The sequence below is a fragment of the Pteropus medius genome, unplaced genomic scaffold, assembly GCF_902729225.1.
Source record: "Pteropus medius unplaced genomic scaffold, Ma_sr-lr_union100, whole genome shotgun sequence".
NCBI classification, from domain to species: Eukaryota; Metazoa; Chordata; class Mammalia; order Chiroptera; family Pteropodidae; genus Pteropus; species Pteropus medius.
In genome coordinates this window covers 15801836-15828281 of record NW_024349799.1, presented here as the reverse complement: position 1 = coordinate 15828281, position 26446 = coordinate 15801836, and the positions used below count along the sequence as shown (strand labels likewise).

Below are 26446 nucleotides of genomic sequence, written 5' to 3'. Positions count from 1 at the left end.
CGTGCAGTGTTGCTTAGGCCCATGTTGATCAACGTATAACAAACCTACTTCCGCAGTTAACATGCCTTACCTCTCTAAAATGCATCTACATTTTAAGCTTCTTTGCAACTTCAAGTGTTGGTGACAGTAAAAAGAAACTACAGTTAACCCTTAAACAATGTGGAAGTTAGGGGCAGCAACCTCTTGTACAGTCGAAAATCCATGTATGACTTCTGACTCCTCCAAAATTTAACTGCTAATACCCTGTTGTTAACTGGAAGCCTTACTGATGACATAGTTGATTAATACATGTTTTGTATGCTATATGTATTATATTTTGTATTTTTACAATAAAGTAAGCTAGAGAAAAATGTTATTAAGAAAAACATAAGGACGAGAAAATACATTCATAGAATTTATTGAAAAAATCTGCATATAAAGTGGACCCACGTAGTTCACACCCATGTTGTTCAAGGGTCAACTATGTGTTTAGGGTGACAGAAACTTTCAGACTAAAAATAAAGCAGTGGTTCTCATTAACCAAGGTCAGGGGGAATGTGTGTATAGTTTGGAAAATTTCCCAAAGATTCCTTCATTCTCACTAATAGAAACACAATGTATTGAAATCCACTGTCTAGTATATACAGTAAAATATGATAATAGCAAGTGCAAATTCGGGTAATTAAGTGGGCTCCATCTCCTACCCTAAGGGAAGGATCTTTAGGAAGTATAAATAGAACTACAGTATTGAGAAACCTCTTGTTCTCACTTTACTCCAAGAGGCTTTGTGGGTCACACAGTATGAGTTTCCTACCTAATCAGTAAGGAAAACTGAACTGCTTTTTAGTTGCTCTTATTCCATCAGCCTTCATAAATAAGGCTTACTAGTTCTCTTCCTGAGATGCAGTATAAGGGAAGTAAAACTGGAATCAGAAGACCAGGGTTCAAATTCTAACTCTGCCATTTACTGGTTTAAGTTGCTTAAATTTCTGAGCTGCCCTCGGGCTTGGGGGATGATAATTGGCTTGAATGAGATGGGTTACTGATATTCTGTTCCTACCAAAATTTGCTGTATATATAAATATAAATAGCTATAAAGGATTTTTCCTGGTAAAGGGATGAGTTAACCAGTTTATGATTGACAGTTGTGGGAAAAGGGATAATTGAGTCAAAATAGAGAATATATATTTTACTTTTTATTTTGAAATAATTCTATACCTGTAGAAAAGTTGTCAGAATAATACAAAGAATTCCCAAATAGCCTTCACCTAGATTCTCCAGTTGTTAACATTTTACTGCTTGCTTTATCATTCATTGGGAGAGAATGTTCAGCTAACAGTCAAGTGTTTACATGTCAGGCATGCTTTTACTTGCCTTATCTCATGTACCAGCCTTTTAATATATGGGTACTGTTATATCCATGCATAGAAAGAAAAACTTAGGGAGGTTAGATGAGTTGCCTGAGATCCCATAGCAGGTAAGCAGCAGAGGTTTGACAGGAAAATTCATGTTTTTCACCAGCTGCTTCTACTACTAGACCCAGAGACTTGCATTCTAGCCCAGGTTTTGCCGCTAACAGTGACATAAGCATTGGCAGTTCATTTTGCAGCGGTTCCTCATCTTTCCCTTCTGTTCGTGGAACCCAGTATCCTTGGCTCTGACTCACCTCACTGTACAGACAGATTACCTTCAATAAAGTTTTCTGAGCTTGTTAACTACATAAATCAATGTGTGAGCTAGTATTGCTGATTAAATATAATTTAAGCAAAAATAGAGTCTGAGTCTACGGCCATGCCACCCTGAACGTGCCCGATCTCGTCTGATCTCTGAAGCTAAGCAGGGTCGGGCCTGGTTAGTACTTGGATGGGAGACCACCTAGCAATACCAGGTGCTGTAGGCATAATGAATGAATGAATGAATGAATGAATGAATGAATGAATGAATGAAAATAGAGACTGAAGCTTGTATGCAGAGTTTGCTCTTGAAGTCATTAGCGGGGTGAGAATGCACTCTTTTTCCCACACCCAGCTTCGGTATGAAGGAGTTAGAATGCCCATAATTTGATTGGTGTTCTGTTTTGCAAGGGAATAAACCAGAAAAGTTTTTCTTGCTGGGAAAAGCATCCAAGGGTGCTGGACTGTTCATGCGCTAACCATCCCCTCAGATCAAGATTCTTGACTCTTGTCTGGCTACAGGGTTCTGAGCACACCGCTTTCTTCTAGAACACCAGGGAAGAGGACAGTGAAGTTTGGCCTTTTATAATTGCCACTTTCTTTGGAGTTGAACTTTTTCCTCACCCTTGTTTTGCTTAGAAAAATCTCTTCCTTCAGTTTTAATAGAAGTAGGTTTTCTAGGTCATTGAATTACGATTGTAAACTTCTTAACTCAAGGGCCAGATGTGGCTGGTAAATTTATGATTTTGGCTTGCCTGATGTTTAAATTTTTTCATCAGTAACCAACCATTAAAAGCCAGAGGATTTCACATAAAAACCCAGCTTTCAGCTTTTCTTTAAAAGAAAAAAAAAAGGGGGAGAAATGATAAAATTGGTTCTACAAAGAGCAGAAACTGAGTGGACCAGCCATAGATTGCTGTTGTCCCTACCAGCCTGTTTCAAACCTGACCCCTTATGGACACTTGAATTTTCAGCTCCAGACCTTAAACTTAGTTTTAGAAGATGGAGAAGTATAATTTGATGTACTAGTTAGTGGTGGGTTACCTTACCCTTATTTACCGAAGAAAAGTCTTCTTTCTTGGGTAGATAGAAAAACAGCTCATAAATAAGATTAGGGACTTATCTAAAGTAAGTGTTATTTCTGTCCTTATCAGTGTTTCATTTCCATCATTATGGGGCCAGAATGGCTCTTAGATTTCACAGAACTGCAGGCATCTTCCTTTCTGACCCAGCTTCATTGGGATTCAACACATATTCCCTACACATAGGCACTGCTGCCAGCAGAGGGTGCTGTTCACTCACTGAGCTTGCTGTCACTTTGGCGCAGCTGAGCTGCAGCTGTTGGGCATGTGCCCTGGGTCTGTGTGAGAGTTTGGGCATGTCCATTTGGTTCCCATCCCTAGTGCCCACCCCTTAGACCCTGGCCAGGTTATTGTGTCACTAGGGACTCTGCTTAGTAACAGGAAACTGGGGAAAGTTTAATTGTTTTCTCCTCTCTTTTTCCCATGCAGCTGAACAAAAGGTTCATCCTCAGTTTTCTCCATGCCCATGGGAAGCTGTTTACCCGGATTGGGTAAGTGTGCAGGATGTTTATTTTATTTTCCTACATTACAAGTCATTTTGGAATTTAATATTGTTAGCAACTAGACTGTGTTTGTAACTGAGGGCACAGGGTGTGAATTCTTAGAGGCCTCCACCTTCTCTTCCCTTCAGTCACTCTCCTGTGCTCATGAAGTTTGGGAAATATGACTCTCCATCCCTCTGTCTCTTCTTTCTCTGTATTTACTAAAGCCCCCTTTTAAACACAGTTGTATCTCAGCCCCCGCCCCCCTACCGCCCCACACACACTCCTAATCCCTCTGGGTTTCTTTCCTCTGCCTTCCAGCTCAGCCCCTAGTAAGCTCCTCAAGGAAGTCATGCTCATTTCTTGGGTGCAGCTGGCAGGGGTCCTCCTTGTGGAGAATACTGCCCACTCATTTTCCCTTAAAGAGAAGAATAACATATTCTTTCCTCCAGCATTTTCTCTTCATCATGAGCCATACCCCTTCCTTTGAGGCTGAGGTTCTTGCACTATATTGCTGATCTTAGTAAATGCTAAGACTTTTCTGTGGTTTCACCATGTACCATGGATTTACATATCAATCTCAGGGAAGGTGGTATGAGCAAAACCCTCTTACTTCACTCATTAAATCCGTGGAAAGAAATCAAGCTTTGAGTGTTTGTTTGTTGGATCAGAGTTTTTCCTCAGTGTGTAAAACTAGTGATCCTAAAGCCTGACTAATGCCTGCACACCAGAGCAGATGTGTGCTGAGTGCCTCTTCAGTTTAGGGGAGGAGTAGGTGGCAGTGCTCTCAAGACAGGTGGTCTTCTACTGCATTTTAATATTTTCTGAGTTGGAGTTTTATTGTGAGCTACCCTTTGAGGTGATATGTTTTGGACTGTAGATCCCCTGGTTATTGTCAGTGTTCCTCTTTCACTTTCTGTCATAACCTCGTAAGTTTATCTGTAATGCTATAGAAGATTTCCTTAGTGGGAGAGGCTGAAAAGCTTTATCCAACTTGAAGAAACTGTTCCATGGAAGGCAAACTAGAAAGTGTGCTAATTACATATTCATTTGTCATCAGTGTGGGCAAGAGTGACAATGATGGCCATTGCAAGGGTAGTCTTGATTTTTAAATGGCTTGGGAGACTTGGGGTAGTGCCCATAGATGCATCTCTATTAGTAGAAATAAGTGTAATTTACTTAGGAAAAGTAAACTAGGTGCATCAGTAACTCCCCTTTCACCACCTCCCTCACGCCCATGTAAGCTCTGCTCTAGCAGGATTTTTTGCCTAACAGTGTTGTATCCCTAGTGCCTGGCGTGTAGTAGGTGCTCAGTAAATATTTGTATGAGTGAGTGAATTATTGCAGAAATGGATAGACTCTAAAAGACTGGAGAGGAGGATATAATATTTTAGTAGGTTATATATAGTAGGCCCAGGCCAATCATTAGTAATGTAAAGCTGCAGTTTACAAGACAGGCAAGATGATAACAGTATCACTTTATAAAATAACACATCATAGCAGGAAATATTGTTGTGTTGCACTTGAAATAGCTGCTGTCATTCTTTTATCTCTTTATCATCTTTTTTAGTTCTCATTTTAAAAATCTTTTTTCCCTTACTACCTTTCCACTCAGTTTTTCTCTCCTTTTTTCCTCTTCCTGTGTTTGTTCTTTAAATTTTCATGTACCATGTTGCTCTAAGTCAAGATTTCTCAACCTCTGTACTATTGATATTTTGAGCCTTGTAATTCTTTGTTGTAGGGAGCTGTCCTATGCATTGTAGGATGTTTAACAGCATCCCAGGCTTATATCCACCACATACATGTCAGTAGCATTCCTTCTTCTCCCCCGAGCCATGACAATTAAAAATGTCTCTAAACATTGTCAAATATTCCCTGGACGGTAAAATTGTTCCTGGTTAAGAACCACTGCTCTTGGTCTTTTGGAGACTTTGGGGACTAAAGAAGCTCTAAATCTTGGTCCAGAATGTAGAAATATTTAGGATATATTTTTATCAAGTCGAGTATTAGTTAGAACCTTGTTTTTTCCCCCTTTTAAAATTCTCATATTTTGATACATATATTTTGGAGGAGGTTTGGGAAAGAACTAACAATACTGATTAAAAAGCTAGAAAATGATTTCTAGGAGGAAAAATTAATCTTAAAAAAATTAAGGTAAAAGGTTCCCCCTGTGTTTAAATATAAAAGAGTCATAACCAGATCGTTTTGATTTCTGTGGGACGACAGCAAGAGATAATAGGCTTATGTTGCAGCTGGAGAAATTTGGGTTAGGTATAAGAAAATTTCACAGAGGGAAGATGTTCAGGAATTTTCTTCTCTGGAAGCCTTTAAAAAAGAATAGATTATCTCATTTGTCAGAGGTGGTTTGCCGTGGTCCAGATTATTTTTCAATATCTCTCTTATTTCTGCATATAACATGTTCTGTTGGCAAAAAGATGAGGCCAGTCTAGTTTCACCTTCATAAAAAATGAGTTATAGTGGTGTTCACATGAGGAAAACGTATGTAAATTCTAGGCAGTCCAGCCCCTCGATGAGTATTCATTCCTCTTAGCTCTCCTGGAGGTAAAAGAGAATTGAGCCCCATATTTATTTGAGAAGGCAGAAACAGCAGTAACTTTTCTATTGGAAAAAAAAAAAGTTTAGAAGTCTGCAAGACTAGAAAAGCCACACACAACAACATGGACTGTTGCCTAATTACCAAGAAGATGTGAAATGTGGGCGGTGTTGAAAACAATTTAAGAGTGAGGAGATTGTAATGGGGAGCAGCTGAAGCCACATCCACTGTCCCGCATGCCTTTTGAGAAAAGCCCCGACGTTGCTCTTCCAGTGTTTGTATTTGTGTCCAGTGTTCCAAACTGCATCAGTATATTCTTGAATGCCTACTGTGTGCAACAGTCTCCTTACTCTCAGCATCCAATGAAGAGTAGGCTCAGAGAGTGTTAGATGGGAATCTCGTACCAAAAAGAATTTTTAACTACTAAGTAGTTATAAGACGCCGAGAGTGCACAAGTCAAAGCCTTTGTGGGCTTCAGTTTTCTTATCAGTAGTTTAGATAATATCCAAGGCCCACTCCAGTCCTTATGTTCTGTAGCACTATAATTTTTTCCCTCTCATTTCTACTCTTGTCACACAGCTTAGTTGTTTTTGTTTTTTGCCACTGGGTGCTTTTGTCTTGTTCAGTTTTTAAAAATTACGAAGTTGAGAAGAGTTAGAAAGCTTGATTCTTTTTTGAAGAGAATGTTGTCTAGTTCAACTGTATTTCTCAGCACCTGAAAGGTTGGGTCCTACTCCGTTAGTCACTGTCTGAGTCACTTCCGGGTTTAGGTCCTAGTGTTGTATGAAAGATTGGTTTCTTGAAACTGCCATTCAAATGAGACAAGGTGTCTCTAGAGATCACTTTAGAAAGCAGTCACTTAAGTCGGTGAAATCCATATCCTGAGAATGATTCTATCTTCTACAGTTTTAAAGGATAGGGACAGACTCTTCTCAGGCTCAGGAAGAGGAATCAGTCAGGGGTACCAAATGGCTCCTGACAGACACTTGCTTTCCTGGTGAGAGGAGGGCAGATCAGACCTGCACTTGGACTCCAGTAAGAGAGATTGGGAAGCCAGCAGCCTGTAGAATTTCGATTTTTGATAAGTAGGATAATTGTGCTTCTCATTATTGCCCTGGTTAAAGTTACTAGTTTAGTTTTTACTTGCTCGCCTAGCGATGCTATTTGCACAGCTTCAAGGTCTCTTGGAATTCAAAGACATATATTTATTTTGGACTTTGAATTGTTAAAAATATAATGTTTGTATCTTGATTTATTTTTAAAATTATAAGTGTTCTATATAAAAGCCAGAAGTATTCATTATAAGGGAAATCTTTTTGTATAGTGTTTATTGTAAATATTTAGAAAACTCAGCAAAAATAAAAAATTATTTTCACTATTTAGAGGTAACTACTGTTGATGCTTGATGTGTATTTTTATCTTTTTTTCTATACATTACACACATTTATTTTTTACAAATCTATATATAAAGGGATCACATTAATCTACTTTAAAACCATTTTCATTTGACATATGTTAAACTTTACCCACATGATTTAAAAAATCTAATACAACTTTTAAAAAATATAATTCAATTGTATGGATGTGCCATCTTAATTACCTGTTATTGGCATTTTATAGGCTGCTTCCAATTTCTTGCTGTTATAAATTACTATTTTTTAATGTTTTCTTTCCTCTGTTGCTACTGCTGCTTCTTGGCTGAAACTTTTATAATTATTACATAAATAATATACAAATCTTCTTATAAAAATGTAGTGTTACTGCTAAGGCTAAAATATCTTTCAACTCTTCCCCAACCCCTGTGCCCTCCAAAGAGATAACCCTAGACATCAGGTTATGTATTCTTCCAAACCTTTTAACTTGTATGTATCCATAAAAACCACAATTTTATTTAGTGGATTTTTTCCTCAATATAAATTGTATATTGTCATTATCTCAATTTAGTATAATTTTTGTTCTATAATATGAAGTGGGGCAAAGAGAAAGACATAAAACTACTTAGAGGTAATTTGAGGCCAAAATCAGACAGCATTTTAGTTAAAAAATTGGGAACCAGAAACCCTGTTATTGAGCTCTGAAGAAGAGTTTTTTATCTGTGTGTCCTTCAGTTATTGCCTGACAAAGCTGATTTTGTCCGAATAGATCCACCTTCTCTCATATTTTAGAATTGAAGTTACTAACTTATTTCCTTATGCATTTGATTTTTTTCCTTTTAATCATGTTGAACTAGTTGAAAGGCAAAGGGAGGATTTAAAAAAAAAAAAACTTAAAAAAAAGATGTGGACATTTGGCCTTGCTTGAGACCTCAGTCTGACTTAGGGAGTGTTAATGGATCTCTTTCAGTTCCCATCCCAGGGAAGAGGCTTCCTCAGACACAGCTTCGAAGTAAGACTGTCCCACGTGACACTCTGTCATGTCATTCTATGCTGGCTTTCTACTGCCTTTCAACACGGAGACACATGGCTCTGAAACTTGCCCAGTGTGGCTGCTTTTCAAGCAGAGTGAACTCTGCTATTCTCGTAATGAGAAGTGCTAGTCCCCCTCCCCACCTCCAACCAGAGAGAGTGCTGCACAGTGTCAGGATTTAAAATGAAACCTTTGTTATAGCCCATGGGGAAAATGGATCCAATCCAGCCCCAAACATATCACTCTGTTGTTCCAAACTTACCAAGAGTTTTAATAGTTCTGAAACATTTTAGAGAGGAAAAAAAGAAAAAAGAGGGTTTTTTTTGTTTTTCTTTCTTTCTTTCTTTTTTTGTGTGTGTGGTGTGTGTGTTGTAGTTTTTGTGGGGGGGCATCACTTGAAATGGCATAAGAGGGGAAAGCAAATGCATGACATGTTTTGTGCCAATGAAAATGAGGACAGCTCAGCAGAGAAAGGAACTGGCATATAAACTATAATTGACCCATAGCTGTGGCATGACTTCTGGGTACCAGAAGGTTAGTAATAGTATTTGCCATCCAAGGGCAAGGAAGATTGCTAAAATGCCAGAAAGGGCTGGAATTTTCCAACCTGGGGAGGGTACTACTCAGTGGGGAAAGGACCATGGTTTGGGTGAAACTAGAAGCACCTTTCTCTAGCACTTGAGAAGGATTCCCTTTCCTGTGGCTTTCCGTAAGATATTTATTAATCCAACCTGAAGTTCTTCTTTACCCTGCCTCCCAGTGTACCACAAGCAGTTTTTTTGTTTGGAGGTTGGGGTTGAGGATGGCTAAAAGATACTTTGTTGACCACGAATTGTTCAGCATGGCCCTAAGGCCCAGTGTGCCTGGTTTTTCTCTCTGACACCAAGTTTGAATTTGCTTTTTATTTCTGAAGACTTCAGCTGTGGTTTGTCCCTGTTGCCAAAGGAGCTCCAGGCATGCACCACTGTTTGGGATCCAGTGGCCACATTTGGCAAGCAGTGGTTTGAACGACCTCTCTTTAGGAGCCCTAGGTCACTGGCTGGATTTCTACCTCCCTACATTACAGGCTCTTCCTGTATTGGGAGTGGCAGTTGGCCAGGGCATTATATTTCCACTGGCCTGAAAACATACAGACCCTGATGAGCAGAGTCTTGTGAGGGAGAACAGCAACACAGGAAAGGCTGAAACAGATCACTCGGGCCCTAGGTCTAAGGATTCTTCAAGGGGAAATTTGGAATCCTTAGGTAGAACAGTTAGTGTGATAGTACCTAAGAAGACAGCAGCAGAACTATTCCTGGTTTCCTGAAGTAAAGCCTTGAGTAAAGAATCTTTAGATTCATAAACCTTTTTTGGAATATAGCTTTCATACCAGAATTTGGGGAACATGTAGGTTTTAGAGCTTTTTAAAAAAAATTGTTTGCTGTTTAGAAAAATTGATTGTTTCAAAGAGAATCTTTGATTTCAGCATGAATCCAGTTATTGCCAGGGGTTAGGAAATAGCATACCAAAGTATAATAACTCATAGTGATTTATCCAAAATTGAGTTTTTTCCTGTCTCCGAACCCTGAATACTTCTTTCTTTTAAATTTGTTCACAACCTTAGGATATCAGGAAGGTTTGTGAAAAGTAGCAAAGAAATGTCCTAGGCATAAGTTGTCTGCTTTCTGAGAGAGAGACAGACAGACAAATAGACAGACAGACAGACACACACACGCACACGCACACGCACACACATACACAGACTGACAGACACAGAGAGAGAGCGTGAGTGTGTACCAGGTGTTCCTGGAGATGTGCCTTACTGATGACCTGGCTGTATTTATAGGATGGAGACATTCCCTGCAGTGGCTGAGAAGGTCCTCAAGGAGTTCCAGGTGTTGCTGCAGCATAGTCCCTCTCCTATTGGAAGTACCCGCATGTTGCAGTTGATGACTATCAACATGTTTGCTGTACACAACTCCCAGTTGAAAGGTAAGGCATGTTTAGTTTCTTTATCTAGAAATATAAAGTTTAATCTAGCTTCTTTCCTATACTACCATACTACCCCTCCCCCACCCCTCACCCCCTGCCACACACACACACACCCTTCCCCACCATTGCCTCTCAGATCTTTAGTTTACTCTCTGAAATCTGTTTGACTCTCTGGTGCTTGGGTGGGATGGAAGGAGGGAATCATGGGTAAAGAGTTTAATTTGCAAACCCAGAGATGCTGTTGCACATCTGGCCATGCTAAAGGCAGCAAGCAGCAAGGCCTCTTGGAGTCGGCAGACCCAGAGCCTCTCCCAGGGGAGAGGCATTGCTGAAATGTTTCATTGCAGAGACCATACGCTTGGCAGGGATTGGGAATAGCTGTTTCTGGACTCATGTACCCTGTTTGTTCAATATGGAAAAGTCTAGTTCCCTGTGGGATATCCCTTGTGGGAGCCTGCCAGGGAGTAAGAACAGAGAATTGATGAGCTTTGGTGACTCAAATCTGGAAGCACAAAAATCACCAGGCCCAGATTTTGGCTAACATGCTGGTGTACATTCTGAAATATTTTTCTGAACACTGGAGGTTTTTGTGGGGTGGGGGAGATTGGGGGTGCTGATTGGCAGGATTATTAAATGTTTTATTAACCAGGTCATAGTCAAAGGATGTTACCAAGATTCCTTCCCTTCACCCCACTTATTAGGTAAGGATGATGTGGTTTAACTTGATAGAAATATAACACAGGAGTGACATTATTTTGTGTTTGTTTGCAAGGGAGATTTGGTCCATGCTGCCAAAGAATCGTTTCACAGCATTGTCATAGTAAAGTTTGGTCTCAGGGCTGAAAGGTTATTATCTGAAATGCCAAGAAGTGGGAATTGCCCCATGGAGACTCTGCCACAAAACTGACTTGGCACTTCTAGAGAGAATGTCGCTAGTTCTCTTATTGCATCTTTCCTTGTGTTTTCTCTCACTCTGAAGTTGGCTTATTTCCCTTTCCATTTGTATTTGGGGGTTACGTATCAGCATGCTATGGGGTTGGGGGGATTTCTCCCCTGGTGAGTAAATATGCCATAGTTTCCCTTGAAACTTGGCTCTTCCTGGGACTCTGCAGGATGCTGTGCTAGTCTGCCTGGGTCTTCAATCATTTTTAAATCATAGAGGATTTTCTCCTCTTAGGCTGCCCACTGCAGTGTTTAGAATTCCCAGCAGAAGGCAAGATGCAGAGGTTTAGGTGCCATTTTGAACTTAGCTAATTATTCCTAAGAACAGCTCTGAGGAGGCATGTAGTCCTGAGGAGCAGTGGTGGTTTCCAGGAAGAAGGAAGTAAAGTTTTTAAAGTGCTGTCCTGGTGAGGCTGTGAAGTCCAAAGGGGCAGGAGATTGATTTTTTCCTTCATTACTATAGTGGATCTGCTACCAAGTGGAAGGCTCACTGGACTCAGGAAATGGGCCTCCCAAAGTGCCCTCCTATTCATTTTCCTGCCTCCCTCTAACAACAACCCAGAGTTCAGCGAGCTGCTTGTCACAGAACTGCAGCCTCTGCCGAGATATTGTTCCAGCATCAAGTGACTTGTCTTGGGAGGTGCGAATGTAAAGGACTTGCAGCTCTCATCTGTAAAGTATCTGTTGTCAGAAGCTTCTGCTCCATGAAAAGAAATACCTTGGCCTTTTCATAGGCCTTCTGTGAGTCCTTTTCTTGGAGTTGTGTTGAGTAAAGATTAAGAAAATACTGGTGAAAGACAGGTGAGATGGTGAGAACAGAGAAGGAAGGAAATAGGTGCTTCCTCCATTTGAGGCCAAGGTACTTTTTCTAAGACTCTTCTCCATGGTTGGTTATGATGAGGACCTACTAGCCAGGAAGGACATGTCAAAGCCTGTGCTTGAGACCCTACTAATTTCTGGCCCTATCCTGATGCTCTCCTTCATGAGGCAACTAGGGCCAAGAGGAGTATGAACTGAGGTGGTCAGAAGCTCCAAGGGTGTTTCAGGGAAAAACAGCCTGGGCCACAGGATATAACACTTATCTAGGACAGAGAGCTCTGTGGACATGCTGCCAAGTACCCGGTGTGCAGCTGAGGCGGCCGTCCAGACCCCACTGTGTGGGCTGCCATTGGGAGAGGGGTGAGCAGAGCACTCAGCGGGGCTGGTTGGTGGGAAGATGCACTTTTCCATTTCCCAGCACATGAGTCATCTTCTCTGGGCCCCTGTGCTGTACTTGCACGGACAGTGGCAAGAAGGGGGTGTTGTGGCTGAGTAGCAGCATCTGTGCTGGGGGTGGAGAGGGAAGAGGGTTGGGGAAAGGGTAAAGATTTAAATCCTTCACTAATCAGCAGCAGTTTGAATCACATTTTTATGAGTAAGGAAGTGATAAATCAGCCCCGAGTGTTCAGCCCCCAAGTCCCATCAGCCAGTGCCCTTCTAAAGGCTTCTCTCCAGGCCAGTCTGCTTGCTGTCAGAGTCGCCACTCAGCCGCGGGACCCTGGCTGTCTGAAACCAGGAAGCAAGGACTTGATGCTGCCTGGCCTTCCCAGGTGCTTGGGGTCTGTGGTGATTTGGCAGTCACTACAAGTTACAGAACATCTGGACCATCATTTTTCTTCTCATTCCTACTTGGATGTGTCCTTCTGGGTGGTGTTTGCATATGTCAGTTCCTGGACTCTGTGGAGAAGGAACGTTTCAGCCTGAAGCAGAGGTGATCTGTGGCCCACAAGGCAGTCAAGATCTTCTTAATCTGTGCCTGGGCTGTCCCTGTAGATGTGGACCTAAAGAGTATGATTTGGAGAGCAACAAGGACATCTTTTCTTAAAAGTATGTCCTTTATGATGCCTCTAATTCATTTTTTGGTGTGTGTGTATTCAGTGCTGCCTCTTGTGTAACTGTGTTCTTTTCAGAATACCCATAATCCAGGGATGGAAATGATAACTGTTACTTAACACTTTAGTATCATTATTTTTCAAATGTGTTTTCATTGTGGCCAAGACAGATATAAAACTATTTAAAAGCTTTGGACACCTCACAAGACAAAATGGAGGGAAAAAACTTATGGGGGTGAAAGTAAAGCATCTTTTCCCTTTTCCCAGGTTATAGTTTTTCCTGGAGTTTAGTGAGGCAGAGGTGAGGGGTCAGATTTGCCCCCCTGCCCACAGGGGAAAATAAGTTGAGTTATGCCACATTATTTAACCAACTAAACTTTCCAGTCTTAGCAGTGATCTTAAAACGCATGGGTTTAGGGCTATTGGTGGGGAGACCTTTATCTCCTCCCTCTCATGGACCCAATGCAAAAATCCTACATCAGTGGGAGTACAGAGAGTCTAGAATCTTGATACTCTGTGCTGAAGTGGTTGAGGACAGATAAATTTGAGGGATGTTTTGGGGGCTCTTACTGTAGTGCCTGGAATTTATGAGGCACTCAGTAATTATTTATTGAATACATAGATGAAGAAGGCAAGCAAGCTGTCATTGAATAGTGAGTTTCTTACTTGGCCTGTGTCCAAAATTGTCCTTTGGTGAGTGATGGGTGGTAGTGGTAGGTGGTTCCCAGAGTGATGTCACAATTGTTAATCTCTTTATGGCATTCCCAAGCCTGAAGGGAGAAATGGAGCCTTCTCCACGTGCCTCAGCATTTAACACTTCAGTAGCCGTCTGATTGGCTGATGTGATGCTGGTGGGTGAACTGTTGATGCAAACCACAAGCACTCTAAGAATTTTAATTTTTTAAAAATTCTGTAATTTAAGGAAATAAAACTCTAGTTTCTTTAAGAGGAGTAATTGAAGCAACATTTGTGGTAGGGCATCACTGAAATCCCATTGCATCCCCCATCTGTGCCCAATTTGCTCCAATCTGACTTTTTTTTCCCCTTCCTTTTTCTCTCTCCCTCTTGCTTGCTCTCTTTTTAAAAAATATGTTTTATAATTCCTGGAATCAAAACCATCTCAGGCACACACTGTTTTATTTTACTGTATTATTGGATTATACTTTCTATAAATCATTGGATGTTATTCATTGGCCACCACTGGAATAACTTCCCTTTTCTGTGCCCTGGCCCCCTCTTTTCTTCCTCTACCAGTGCATAGAGTAGGCCTCCATTTCAGCCTTACAGAAAAGCCCTGGTGGCAGCAAGAGGGCACCCAAGAGATACTTCTTGTATGTGCCATTGGTGCTTTCTGTCCTTAGGGAACATTTAGGGGCTGAGATTGAGGCAGGGCTTGACTGGCATTTCTTTTATTACCATTTATGCTTGCTTTTATGGTTTGTTAGTAATCCTGAATTGCAGGAGGTAGAGAGAGAGTGCCACATGTTCACCTCCAGAGGAATAGAGAATCATAGCTGTCTATGGGAATGATAGAGCTTAACTCAGATGCGCAGATGTGTGGGATACTTGAGATGGGAACCTTACACCTTTATGCCATTTTTGTATATGCAGGTTGACTCTGGTCGTTTCACAACCAGAATTTTTTTTGTCTTCCAGCATACAACCACCTTAGAGACCTTGAGTAAAGCAATTTGTTCCTCCGTGGCAATTTACTTCTGTCTAAGTCTCTTATTCAAACAGAATGTATGAAGTGCCTAATCCTCTGCTTGTCGGAACAGTTGTACAGGAAATCCACCTTTCATAGGGGGTTAGGCTTGAGTTTAGCTGAATAAACTGTCCCTCTCATTCTCCTTCTCTATCTCTGGTAGTAGAAGCCCCTGGGATTTTTTTCCTCAAGGATCCATGGGTAGATTTCTGCAGGTAATTAGCACTGCCTGACTTTCATTTTCAGGACTGCTCAGTTTAGACTAAATTAACAAAGAGGTAGCTTGGTCAACAAATTTTGTGAGAAATAAATTCTAAGGTTAGAAGAGGCTAGCTAGGCTTTGGAAGGCAGGCCAGAGTAGGATGCATCCTTCAGCTATGCCCTCTATCCTTCTGAGAAAGATATATCAATAGGCTGTTTAGCATGCACTTCTTCCCTCATAATTCCCTGGAAAAGAAGAAAAAGTTAAAGTGAGTTATCAGAGGACCTTCCTATCTTCTTGGCTCTGAATTCCAGGGTCCTTGTTTTCAGAATGAATCTGTTACTTTAGGCTGGAAGAGAAGAAGCAGTTATGAAAAGCTAAAGAAATGAGGTAATTCAGTTATATCAATAAAATTAAGCCTCTTATGTCAGTTAAAAAAAAAGTCTGTTTTTTTCCCAAGGTAACAGTGTGGTTTGGTATGGCTGCTTTGGTGTGGAATGCAGAAGTACAGTATCCCATAGTTGCCCAGTAGTTAATGTGGGCTACATACCTCATCTCTGTTGCCATTTTATAGTTTCTCAATTTGATTTTTTTGCTCTAGTATGGATTTATTCTGAAAAAGAGACATTATTGGGCAGAATGTTGGTAGTAGGACACTCAGCTGCCTTTTCTGAGTTTTCTATAAGCTTTCCCTGAAGACTAGAATTCTAAATGTGTAGTTTACAGGGCAGATAGGTACCGCACTGTTTGTTCAATATACAGGGAAAGCAGGTGTGTCTAGGGATGGAGATTAGGGGGAGTAGCACTTTGGACTCCAACCAACTGAATGTTGGTCTGGGAAGAATTGTAGCTTTCAGAGGTAGTGGCCAATAATGACAATGGAACTACACTGTGATAATACCTGATGACATTTTATAGTTGCTACATATGCATTCTCATTTGATTTTTCTGTCAGCCCTCTGAGAGATGTGGGACAGATATATTGTGTACTATTTTATAGATGACAAGAAACGTATCAAAAAGGTTAAATAATTTAAGCAATGTTTTACAGCTGGTAAATAACACTCAAGTCTCAAGTGTCCAGCCTTCTATATCAGAAGATAAAAAAACTTTTTTGGACTTAATTGAGACAGCTAAACAAGGCAAGCAGTGCACCCTTCCCCCAACCCCAAATCTGACCAGCTGCTGTTCTTTGATAAAGAAAATGATCCTTGAATCTGATCTGAGACTAGAGGAAGAACTGAAGTAGAGATGAGGGAGTTGGGGTAGTCACAATTCTCCCAAGTTTCTTGAAGTTCAAGCGGGTAATAGCTGGGAGAATCAAATCTCCCAGGTAATAAGCTGGGAGAATCAAAGGTTGTCTGGGGTCCATGCAGGAGGGGGAATCTCCCTCTCTCAATGGAAAACATTTGTTCATGACCAGTTAGTAAAAGAAGTGTTCTTTGCGATATGTAATATCTCTTAAAAAGGAGAGGGGGGATTTTTAAGGACATTATTTATCTTCACCATCTTTTCTAGTATCCTTCCTGCTTTTTAGAAAGAGGCTTTCACATGCCAGTCTTACACAACAAGACTGGCAGGAAGGTGGATGGATATTCATTCATACAGAAAGGAGTATGAGATTATCAAACATTTGAAAGAATGATAAAGCAAGTACACATGTAACTACTGCCCGAGTTAAGAAATTGAATATTGTCAGCACCTTAGAAGCTCCTTGTATGTGTTTCATCCCCATTTTAGCTCCCCCTCACTCTTATAGATAATCATTATCTTGACCTGTGGAATTCATTCCCTTGCTCTTCCTTTATAGTATTACCATCTAAGAATACAGCCCTAAGCAAAACAGTTTGGTTTTGCTTATGTATTAATGTAACTATGCTGATTATATTATTTATAGTCTCTTCTCTCTGGCTTATTTTGTTCCATGTAATGTTTGTGAGTTTTGTCCATGTTGATATGTGTAGTGTTTTCATTGCTACAATGTTACATTTTATTCATTTATTACAGTTTAACAATTTTTCTATTTGTAGACATTTGTTATTTCTCTGTGGGGCTGTGATGAGCATTGAGTCTATTGACAATTATTGTAATTATTGGTATATTTGGATTATATACTATACCATCCTTTTAAAAAAATCAATTTAATTGAAGTAAAGTTTATATATAATAAAATGCACCCATTTTAAGTGTGTATTTCAATGAGCTTGACCAATTTACATACCTAGGTAACTAATCATCATCGTAATCAAGTTACAGAACCTTTCCTTTATTCCATAAAGTTCTCTTTGTGTCCATCGCAGTCATCTCCATCCCTACTCCTGTCCCCAGGAAACCACTGATATGCTTTCTGTCACTATACATTGGATGTGTCTTTTCTAGTTTTATATAAATGGAATCATACAGTGTGTACTCTTTTGTGTCTGGCTCTTTGCTCAGTGGTAATGTTTCTGAGATTTATTCATGTTGCATGTTATAAGTATTTCATTCTTTTTTATTGCCATATAGTATTCTATTGTACAGATATACTACAGTTTTATTTATCCAGTTACCTGTTAATGAACATTTAGGCTGTTTCTAGTTTGAGGCTATTATGAATAAAAGTGCCATGAACATTTGTATGAAAGTGTTTTTGTGAATATGTTTTCATCTCTGTGGGTAAATACCTAGAATTGGATTTCCTGGGCCAAACAGTAAATATTTAACTTTATAAGAAACTAAGCAGTTTTCCAGAGTGTTTCACATTTCCTCTAGCAGTGTGTGAGAGTTTCAGTTTCTTTGCATCCTCGCCAGCGTTTGGTATTGTTCGTCTCTTCTACTTTAGCTATTGTAGTGGATGTGCACTGCTATTTCATTTTGGTTTAAATTTGTGTTTCCTAGATGACTAAGAAAGATGAGTGACTTTTCATGTGCTTATTTGTCATTCATATAGCTTCTTTGGCAAGTGTCTATTCAACTAGTTTGACCATTTTAAAAATCAAATTGTTTGTCTTTGTTAAGCTTTGAGTTCTTTAGGTAATTTGGATATAAACCCCTTTTCAGATAAGTATTTTACAAATATCTTCTCCAGTGTTTTCCCATTCTCCTACCTATTTTCTTTTTTCCTCCTTTCTCTTGGATTTTTTCCCCCATTCTTCATCTCCTTCCTCCTCCTTCCACTAATATTTTTTTCTTCTGATTACCCTAGGAATTAAAACATGCATGCTACCTTGACAAAAGTCAAAAGTTATTCATCATTTTTACTCTTCTCCGAAATAATACAGAGACCATGGAATGCTTAAATTCTTCTCAGTTTATTGTTCCAGTTTATATGCCTCTCATGTATTTTAATTCTTCTTTTTAAACCCTACAAGACAAATTATTGTTTTTATTTTCGTTTCATTTGTTTTCATTATTATTATTTTGATTGTGTTTGTTTGGACTCACCAAGATGCTCCTTTCTTTTCATTCTTTTTTTCATTTCAGACCTTCCACCTGAGATCATTTTCTTTCTGCCTTAAGTATATTCTTTAGAATTTATTTAATGAAGTTCTTTTGATGACAAACCTTTTTATTTTTTTTACTTGTCTAAAAAAGGCTTTATTTTCCCTGTTCCTAAAAGATCTTTTATTGATATGTACTGAGAATAGAACTCTAGGTTAACAGTTATTGTCTGTCAGCCCATTTAAGATACTGTCTCTGGGCTTTCACTGTTGCTGATTAAAAATCAGTTATCAGTCTAATTGTTTCTCTCTTAAAAGTAATCTTTCTTTTCTCTCTGGGTTCTTTTTAGGACTTTTTAAAAACTTCGATGTTCTGCAGTTTTAACGATTTGTCTAGGTTTGTATTTATTTTTTTCTGCTACGGATTCGTTGGGCTTTATGTATCTGTGAGTTGGTTTAAGCAGTTTTAGAAAATTTCTTAGCACCTATATCTTTTTTTTTTAAAATAGTATATCTGCCCATGCTTTTTCTTCTCCTCTGTGACTGATTAGACAGACATACATTAGACCTTACTCAGTCTTTAATGTCCCTTAAATTTCTTTCATTTTTCTGACTTTTTTTTGTGCTCCATTCCAGATAATTTCCTTAACTGTGTCTTTCAATTCACTGACTCTTTCCTTGGCTATATCAGATCTGCTAAATATGTCCCACTGAGCCTTGTATTTTAATTATTTTTTATTTTGAGATTTTTTTTCCCCCTTCAAATATGCTCTTTCGTTATAGTTTCTTATTCTCCGAACATATTTGTGAGCTTGTCTTTTATTTCTTTAAAATATATTAAACATTGTTATTTTAGAGATTATGATTAAGAGGTCCTTTTAGGTGAGTTTCTGACAATCTCTTGTTTCTGCTGGTTGTTGCTTATGTGCCTTTTAAATTTTTTCCTGTGTAATTGAAATTTTTTTTTCTGTAATCAGCATATTTTCTGTGGGGTTTCATTTGTGAGAATTTTGGAGACCCGAGGTAAAAATGGGAAAAGGATTTGAGTTCGCTTTTGTCCACAGCCTGGTGTGGCAGTCTAAAATAATTAATCTGAATTAAAATATCTGCTTGAGGGTCTTCAGACCACTCAGATAATATGAATTCAGACTGCACATCCTTGTGAGGGCTAGTTAGTGTACAGTCCATATTTTCAGTGTAGTATCTTTCTCTTTTCTAGTTAGCCCCCAGGGTTTGATATAGTAAGTTTTCCAGCTGTCTTCTCAAGGGGCTGAGGGTTATTTCTGATTCAGTATCATTTGGACGTAGCTCTGTGAGATCCCAGCTTTATGGCAGAAATCTTGGGCATCCTTTTAGGTTGATTAGTACCCATGAAGCTTTGGAAACCAAAGCTCAAGTTCATCAGATAGCAAATGTTCCTAGGGTAAAGGTTGGCTACATTTCACACTTAAATCTCTAGTTTCCCATTTTTATTCAGTCCCTGACCAGAAGATTCCTTTTAAATTTACTGACTCATCAGTGCTTTCTAAAACGATTTTTAAAATACTTTTTCTAAGGTACTTTGCTGTTGGGAGAATAGATCTAGGTACCTAGTATGCCTGTAGTATTACTGTAGGAAAAACTGTGATTCCTTTTTTCTTTTTACCATCAGATTCAAGCATTCTTTTGGCTTTGCCTGTCAACAGTGTACCCAGGTACCTGTATCTAGGGTGGCAAGAACCATGTAGGCTGCTCTTTCAAAGATTAGCTCTTTTTTCAGTTCCTACAGTCTGGTTTTATGGCAGATGGTGTAACTGGAGTTACATTTTTAAATTTTTCCAAGAGGTGTTCAAGGTATAGACCAGTGGTCTCCTATCTTTTTTGGCACCAGGGACTGGTGCTTCTATGAGAATCTAATGCCTGATGATCTGAGGTAGAGCTGAGGTGGTGATGCTAGCGCTGGGGCTGCAAATACAGATGAAGCTTTGCTCCCCTTGCCAGCTGCTCACCTCCTGCAGTGTGGCTGGTTCCTAACAGGCCATGGACTGGTAACACTTCGGAGCTTGGTATAAACTACTTAGAGGACTAATTGGGTGGAGAAGAAAGGCAAAGGAGTGGGGAGAGGGAGATTTGCAGCTGAAATGATAGAAGCTATTTCTTACTAAAAGGGTATTAGCTGGAGATCTGGAAAAAAGTACTCTCTAGGTTCAACCACATTACATTACATATCTGGTGAACACTATTGGCCCATAAAGTCCTTTCCATTAGTCAGGATGCTCTGTGCTTTTGTTCTTGACTGCTTCTGTTCTTGACTGCTTCTGTTCTTAGAGCTGTTTGCTTTGCTTGTGTGCCTTAGTTTCCTTTTTAGAAGGCAGATTATCATAATTTAGGAATTTACTTACTGTAATTGGGGTTTTCTGGCTTCTTTAGTCCCCTCTTCAGACATCAGACTCCCATCTTAAAGCTTATTCCAGAAAATGCCCATGTGATCCCTTGCCCCAAGTGCCAACAACAGATGCAGCAATTGACACGCTGCAGGGAATTTCCAACTGCTGGGCAGGTTTCTGAAATCCAGACACGTGCTGTTCACACTTTGGCTTCTGAAGCAAGGATCAGCGGTTTAAAGAGGGGGAGGGGCTGGCAGGGGGCTGGAGAGAAAAAGGTCTTATAATGCCTGCCCAGGGCTTAAGGCTGTGTCAGCTTTCTTCTTCCCTTCTCCAGCTGGCGTTGGCAGGGTAGAGTAAATCACTGTAGAGTGGTTATGAGCTGAACTCACTGGGGGCTTCTTTGAGGCACACCTGTGACGTCATCCTGTTATCATTGCTTATTCTGCATAACCTCCTTTTCACCTCTCCCCTGAGAGAGGGTGATGCCCAGAACTCATGTCACAGCAATGAACAGAGAGAAAGAAATGTTTGTTAATTATTTTGAGATGCCTACGAAGGACACATTGCAGGCCATTGACCCATTCTTTTTTAAGATTCCACATTGAAAGAGAAAACCCTCTTTGCAAACATAGCCTGAAATATCCCTTGTGGAGAAAACTTTTTAAACATGAAGAGAAAGACAATCCACAAAGACTTTAAATTCCTAAGTAATCTCTCTGTTACCTCTGCCTCCCCCCACCCTCAACACACTTCTCTCTCTCCCTTTCCCTGCTTCCTTCTCTCCTTCCCTCTCTCCAGCAGTGAGTCTTTTAAAAGTATTGGATCATGTCACTCTGTTCAGAATCCTCCACTGGCTTCTCATTTTACTCAGAATAAAAGCCATAGTTTTTACAAGGCTTTCCAATATAGAACTCCCCCTTCTCCCCACTTCCCACATTGCCTCTCTCTGACCTCATTCACTACTGTTCTTCTAACTTACCTTAACCCTGCTTTGCCAGACTGACCTTTTTGCAGGTCCTCTAATAAACCAGGGATTCTCTCACCTTTGGGCCTTTGCATTAGCAATCTTCTCTACTTGGAATGCTCTGCCTCCAGCTATCTGCATGGCAGGTACCTCACCTCCTATAAGTCTTTGCTTAAACATTACCTCCATGAGTCCTACCCCGATGATCCTATTAATACTGCTGCACTCTCACCCTATACACCTGATCTCTCCTATCCTGCTCTGCTTTCTTTTTTCATAACACTTATTTTCTAAATACTAGATAACTTATTTTGTGCATATATTTATTATCTTCCCTTGCTACTACTTTGCAAGAATGTAAGCTCCCTGCAGATAGGGATCCTTGACTTATTTTATTCACTGATGTATTGTAAGCATCTAGAACAGTGCCTAGTGTGCTCTGAGTTCTCAATAAATATGTTTTTAATTGAGCTCAAGTCAAGAATAAAGTTTGTCAGCAAGTCTGTCTGGGCAATGAAGATTGAATGGCAAGGCCAAGGATATGTGTTAACTGGATCATAGGTCATACTCTTACCGTCTTTCCTTGTTTTTTGTTAAGGTGATGTTTCTGAAAATATAATTTTCAAATGCATGTTTTGTATTCTGGTATTAAATTAAAATATGTTAGGCATGCCTTAGTATTTTGCATTAATCCTGGAGTCAGTGTCTTTAGGGCTTTGGAAAGCAAAATTTCTTTGAGAATAGCATAAGTTCTGTTTTTTTCTGGTCTCCTAAATCTTTCATCATTTATTCTCTGTCCTTTCTTCCTGCCTATAAATATTATTTATTTCTCTTTCTCTATTCATTTACCATATTTTTACTCTCACCATACTGGAGTAACTGTCCCTTTTATGAAAACTAAATAATTTTTTTTTTTAAAGATTTAACATTTGGGGTTTTGTCGAGTACTAAAAAAGTAAGAAAAAAGGTGGAAACCACCTGTAAGCCAACTTCCCAGCAGTGCTATTCCTTCCTTCCTTCCTGTATGTGTGTGTATGTATGTATTCAAGGTTTTTTTACACAGTCGAAGGGAAACTGAATGAATATAAAATGTTTGATTCTACTGTTTTCACTTATTATAAGTGTTGAGTTATAAAATTCTTCACACAAGTGAAGTTATAAAAGCTTCGTGCAAGTGGCAGTATCGTAGCCAATGAGGTTTATCCGAGGCACGATTATTGCTAATTGAAAATTCTTTGTAAACATGTTTAATGGCTGAATAATGTTCTCATGAATATTTTGACATTTATTTAATCATTACCCTGTTTTTGGACATTTTTTCTCACTTTTCTAATATTGTGAATAGTGATGTAATTAAGATCTTTGTACATAAAAACTTCGTATTTCATATTGTTTTATTAGAATATATTTTTAGAAGCTCAGTTTTGAGGTTAAAAGGTTTGAAGTCTTAACATTTTTTTAATTAAGTTTATTGGGGTAAAATTAGTGAAGTCTTAACACTTTTGATATGTGATGCTGGACTACTTAAGTTGAGCCAGCTTACACTTTTAGCAACAATGTTTGAGAATGCCCAACTACCACTTCTTTCTAGCATTATTTTTAATGTTTTATCATCCTTGGCACGATGTAGATATTCATATATCGTATAAATGATAGAAGAAAATCTCTTTTTAATGGACTTTATTTTTTAGAGAAGTTTTAGGTTCATAGCAATTTTTTTTTAATGAATATTTATTAGAATGACAAAGAAGATTGGATACAAACACATTCGTTTACTAATGCAATTCTCCCACTTGTTACTTAAGGCTAGGCCATCAAAAGGACAAACATATAATCAAGAGGCAGTCAGTTTTGAGTCTCCGGCTGTGATACCAAATGGTTAGGGTCACCACGTGGGTGATCTAGTTAATTGTGTGGCAACTTGCTACTTCAAGTTCTCCTTACAACAGAAATTACTGAAACATATTGAACATAAGTCAATATAGAGAAACCATTTTTAAGCAGACTAGTAGATTTGTGTCATAAACACATTTGCACATGGATATTAGGGAACATTATTTAAATGTCTGTCTCTGAAACTCATTATTTTAGGAATTAAAACTTTTGATAATTAATGTTGTTGGCCTACAGAATTCATCTTGTTAAAAGATTTTAATTAGTCATGTAATATGAATTATAAAATTTTAGCAAATTTTTAAAGTCTCATTTAGTAATGTCAGGGTTATGCCAGTTTTAATTTCCTGTAGGTAGTGACATTGTAAAATATTTATCAAGGTCAGATTTTTAAAAAATGCTAAATTTGTCAGTGGGTTAAACTTATTTTTATTCTTTGAAAAGGGAATGATAGGACATAGCTATATAAACAAAGTTTATTTTTAATGAACACTGAAACTTGAGCATCCAAATAAGTTTTAACTATTAAAGTTGCCCTTTTGAAAAAGCATTACTTATTTGATATTGCCATCATTAAAGATGTCTTTGGGAGTCCTTCTTGTAATGGCCTTCAGAGCCATTATACAGCATGCAAAAAATTGTGTTCCATTGCCTAGCTTGCTACCATCCTTTGTTTTGAAACTTGTTCCAAGCAGCCTTTGACTATTTCCAAAGCATATATGTCAGTTTTCAAAGGGTGACAACTTTCCATGGTTATTCATGTTATCAGTATGCAGGTTCATAGCAAATTGATTGGAAAGTACAGCAGTCCCGTTCATCTCTGCCTCTTAAACATGTGCAATCTCCCCCACTATCAATATCCAGAACCAGAGTGGTACATTTGTTACAATTGATTAACCTACATTGACACATCATTATCACCTAAAGTCCATAGTTTACATTGAGGTTCACTTTTGATGTAAATTCTGTGGGTTTTGACAAATGTGTAATGACTTATACCCATCATTATAGTATCATACAGAAGGGTTTCATTGCCCTAAAAATCCTCTGTGCTCTGCCTGTTTATTTCTCCTCCCCCTAATCTCTGGCAACCACTGATCTTTTAACCGTCTCTATAGTTTTACCTTTTCCAAAATGTCATATAGTTGAAATCATACAATATGTAGCATTTTCAGATTGGCTTCTTTTACTTAGTAATATGCATGTTACTTAGTAATATGCATTCCTCCATGTCTTTTCATGACTTGATAGCTCATTTCTTTTTAGTACTGAATGATATTTCATGTTTGAATATATCACAGTTCATCTGTTAACCTAATGAAGGATATCTTGGTTGCTTCTAATTTTTGGCAATTATGAATAAAGCTGCTGTAAATATCTGTGTACAGGTTTTTGTGTGGACATAAGTTTTCATTTCGTTTAGATAAATACCAGAGAGTGCAATCGCTAGATCATATGGTAAGGCAATGTTTAGTTTTATAAAACTGTCAAACTGTCTTCCAACCTATCTTGTTTTAAATTGCATTTCTTTGATTATTGGTGAGAATGAACATTTTTTTCCCTGGTTTATTAATCATTTATTGTTCTTGATAGTCTTGCCCTCTGCTCATTTTTCTATTCCAGCCTAGTATCTTGTGTATCAATCTGTTTGAGCTTTATAGATATTATTTATAAAGCAAGTCCTTTCTATATTCATTGGTAATTTTCTTATTATATTTGGTTTTTAATTATGTTTTTTTAACATATAAAGGTTTTTAAATTTTATATAATTAAAAGTGTCACTTTTTCTCCTTTGTGATTTATTCCGTTACTCTTAAGCTTAAAGCCTTTCCACTGGAAAAATTTTTAACTAGTTCTACAGTAATTTTCATTTCCATCAGCTGTAGGGAATTCCAGCACCATTTGTTAGGTAGGAGAAGTGAGGAACTTTACATAAATAATGTGACACATTGTGAGAGTAGATCAGCCCATTTTTATACATTATTTTGAGTGGGGTAAGATTGGAGTCATCATGGATTACATTATCAGGGTCAGACCTTTCATCTCATCTCACCTTAGGTGACAACTTGCCAGCTGAGAATAATAGCTCATGCTTGGAGAATAGCATGGATATGTAGGTGAGTGGTCATGTTGTCTTGCCATTTCATGGAGGAAAGAACCCGGTTGCTTTTTGTGGCTATTTTACTTTTCACTAATGAATGAATTGTCTGTGTAGAATGTTATTAAGGAAGTATATCTTTATATTGAAGTAACAGCTCTTGGAATAAACCATCTATTGAGCTGAACAGCAGGGGAGTAAGGCAGTGCCAGTGTGGGGCCCACAAGCCACCATCTCATGGAACCGTACTCCGCCAGAGACATTTGGATACAGATATTTCTCATAATCTCTGGTGGCCCTTTTCATTGTTAGTCTTGGCTTTGGAAGCACTGTCGAAGGTATATTAAGAGCAGCATTACTGCTGAGTAATAAGTCAGTACACCTGACTATCTTGGACTCAGGGATGTTCAGGAGGTAGAGTATAGATATCTTTGACATTTCTTTGCTTTAAGGAACTTGGAGATACAGGGATAGAACAGATACATGCTGCCCGGTATGGGGAGTAAGGTCATGATGTTTCTTTTTTCTGTGTGATCGACTCTTGGGGTGGGGTCAGTTACCAAAAACATGATCTCTTCTTTCTCTGCAGGCCATGTGGTACCATGATTATGAACATTGCGATTGATCACATTTTTATAAAATAATATTATATATACATTCATAAAAAGACCAATGGCTCTTGATCAGAACTTAATCATGATTCTCTAGGATTGTGGAATTATGGACATTTTTAATTTTCTTCTTTTGTTTTCTCTGTTTTTGTAGTTTTCTGTAATGATCACAGTATTTTTGTAATAAGGAATGTATTTTTAGAAATGTAATGATAAAAAATTATTTGA

General features: G+C 38.7%; 1 protein-coding gene, 1 non-coding gene and 1 pseudogene across 5 annotated transcripts in view; all 3 read left to right on the top strand.

Annotated features, from left to right (window-relative positions):
* SMG6 (SMG6 nonsense mediated mRNA decay factor) overlaps positions 1 to 26446 on the top strand; it is a 194371-nt gene that overhangs the window by 36905 nt on the left and 131020 nt on the right. For all 4 annotated transcript variants that reach the window (XM_039886322.1, XM_039886324.1, XM_039886323.1 and 1 more), the window contains 2 exons: positions 3164 to 3225; positions 10002 to 10147. In XM_039886322.1, coding sequence (XP_039742256.1) covers positions 3164 to 3225; positions 10002 to 10147 — 208 coding nt within the window. The remainder of the gene's footprint in view (positions 1 to 3163; positions 3226 to 10001; positions 10148 to 26446) is intronic.
* On the top strand, positions 1761 to 1879 carry LOC120621338 (5S ribosomal RNA). The gene has a single exon (XR_005658115.1). It is a non-coding gene; the product is annotated as a 5S ribosomal RNA (ribosomal RNA).
* Positions 22779 to 22910, top strand: LOC120621359 (uncharacterized; annotated as a pseudogene).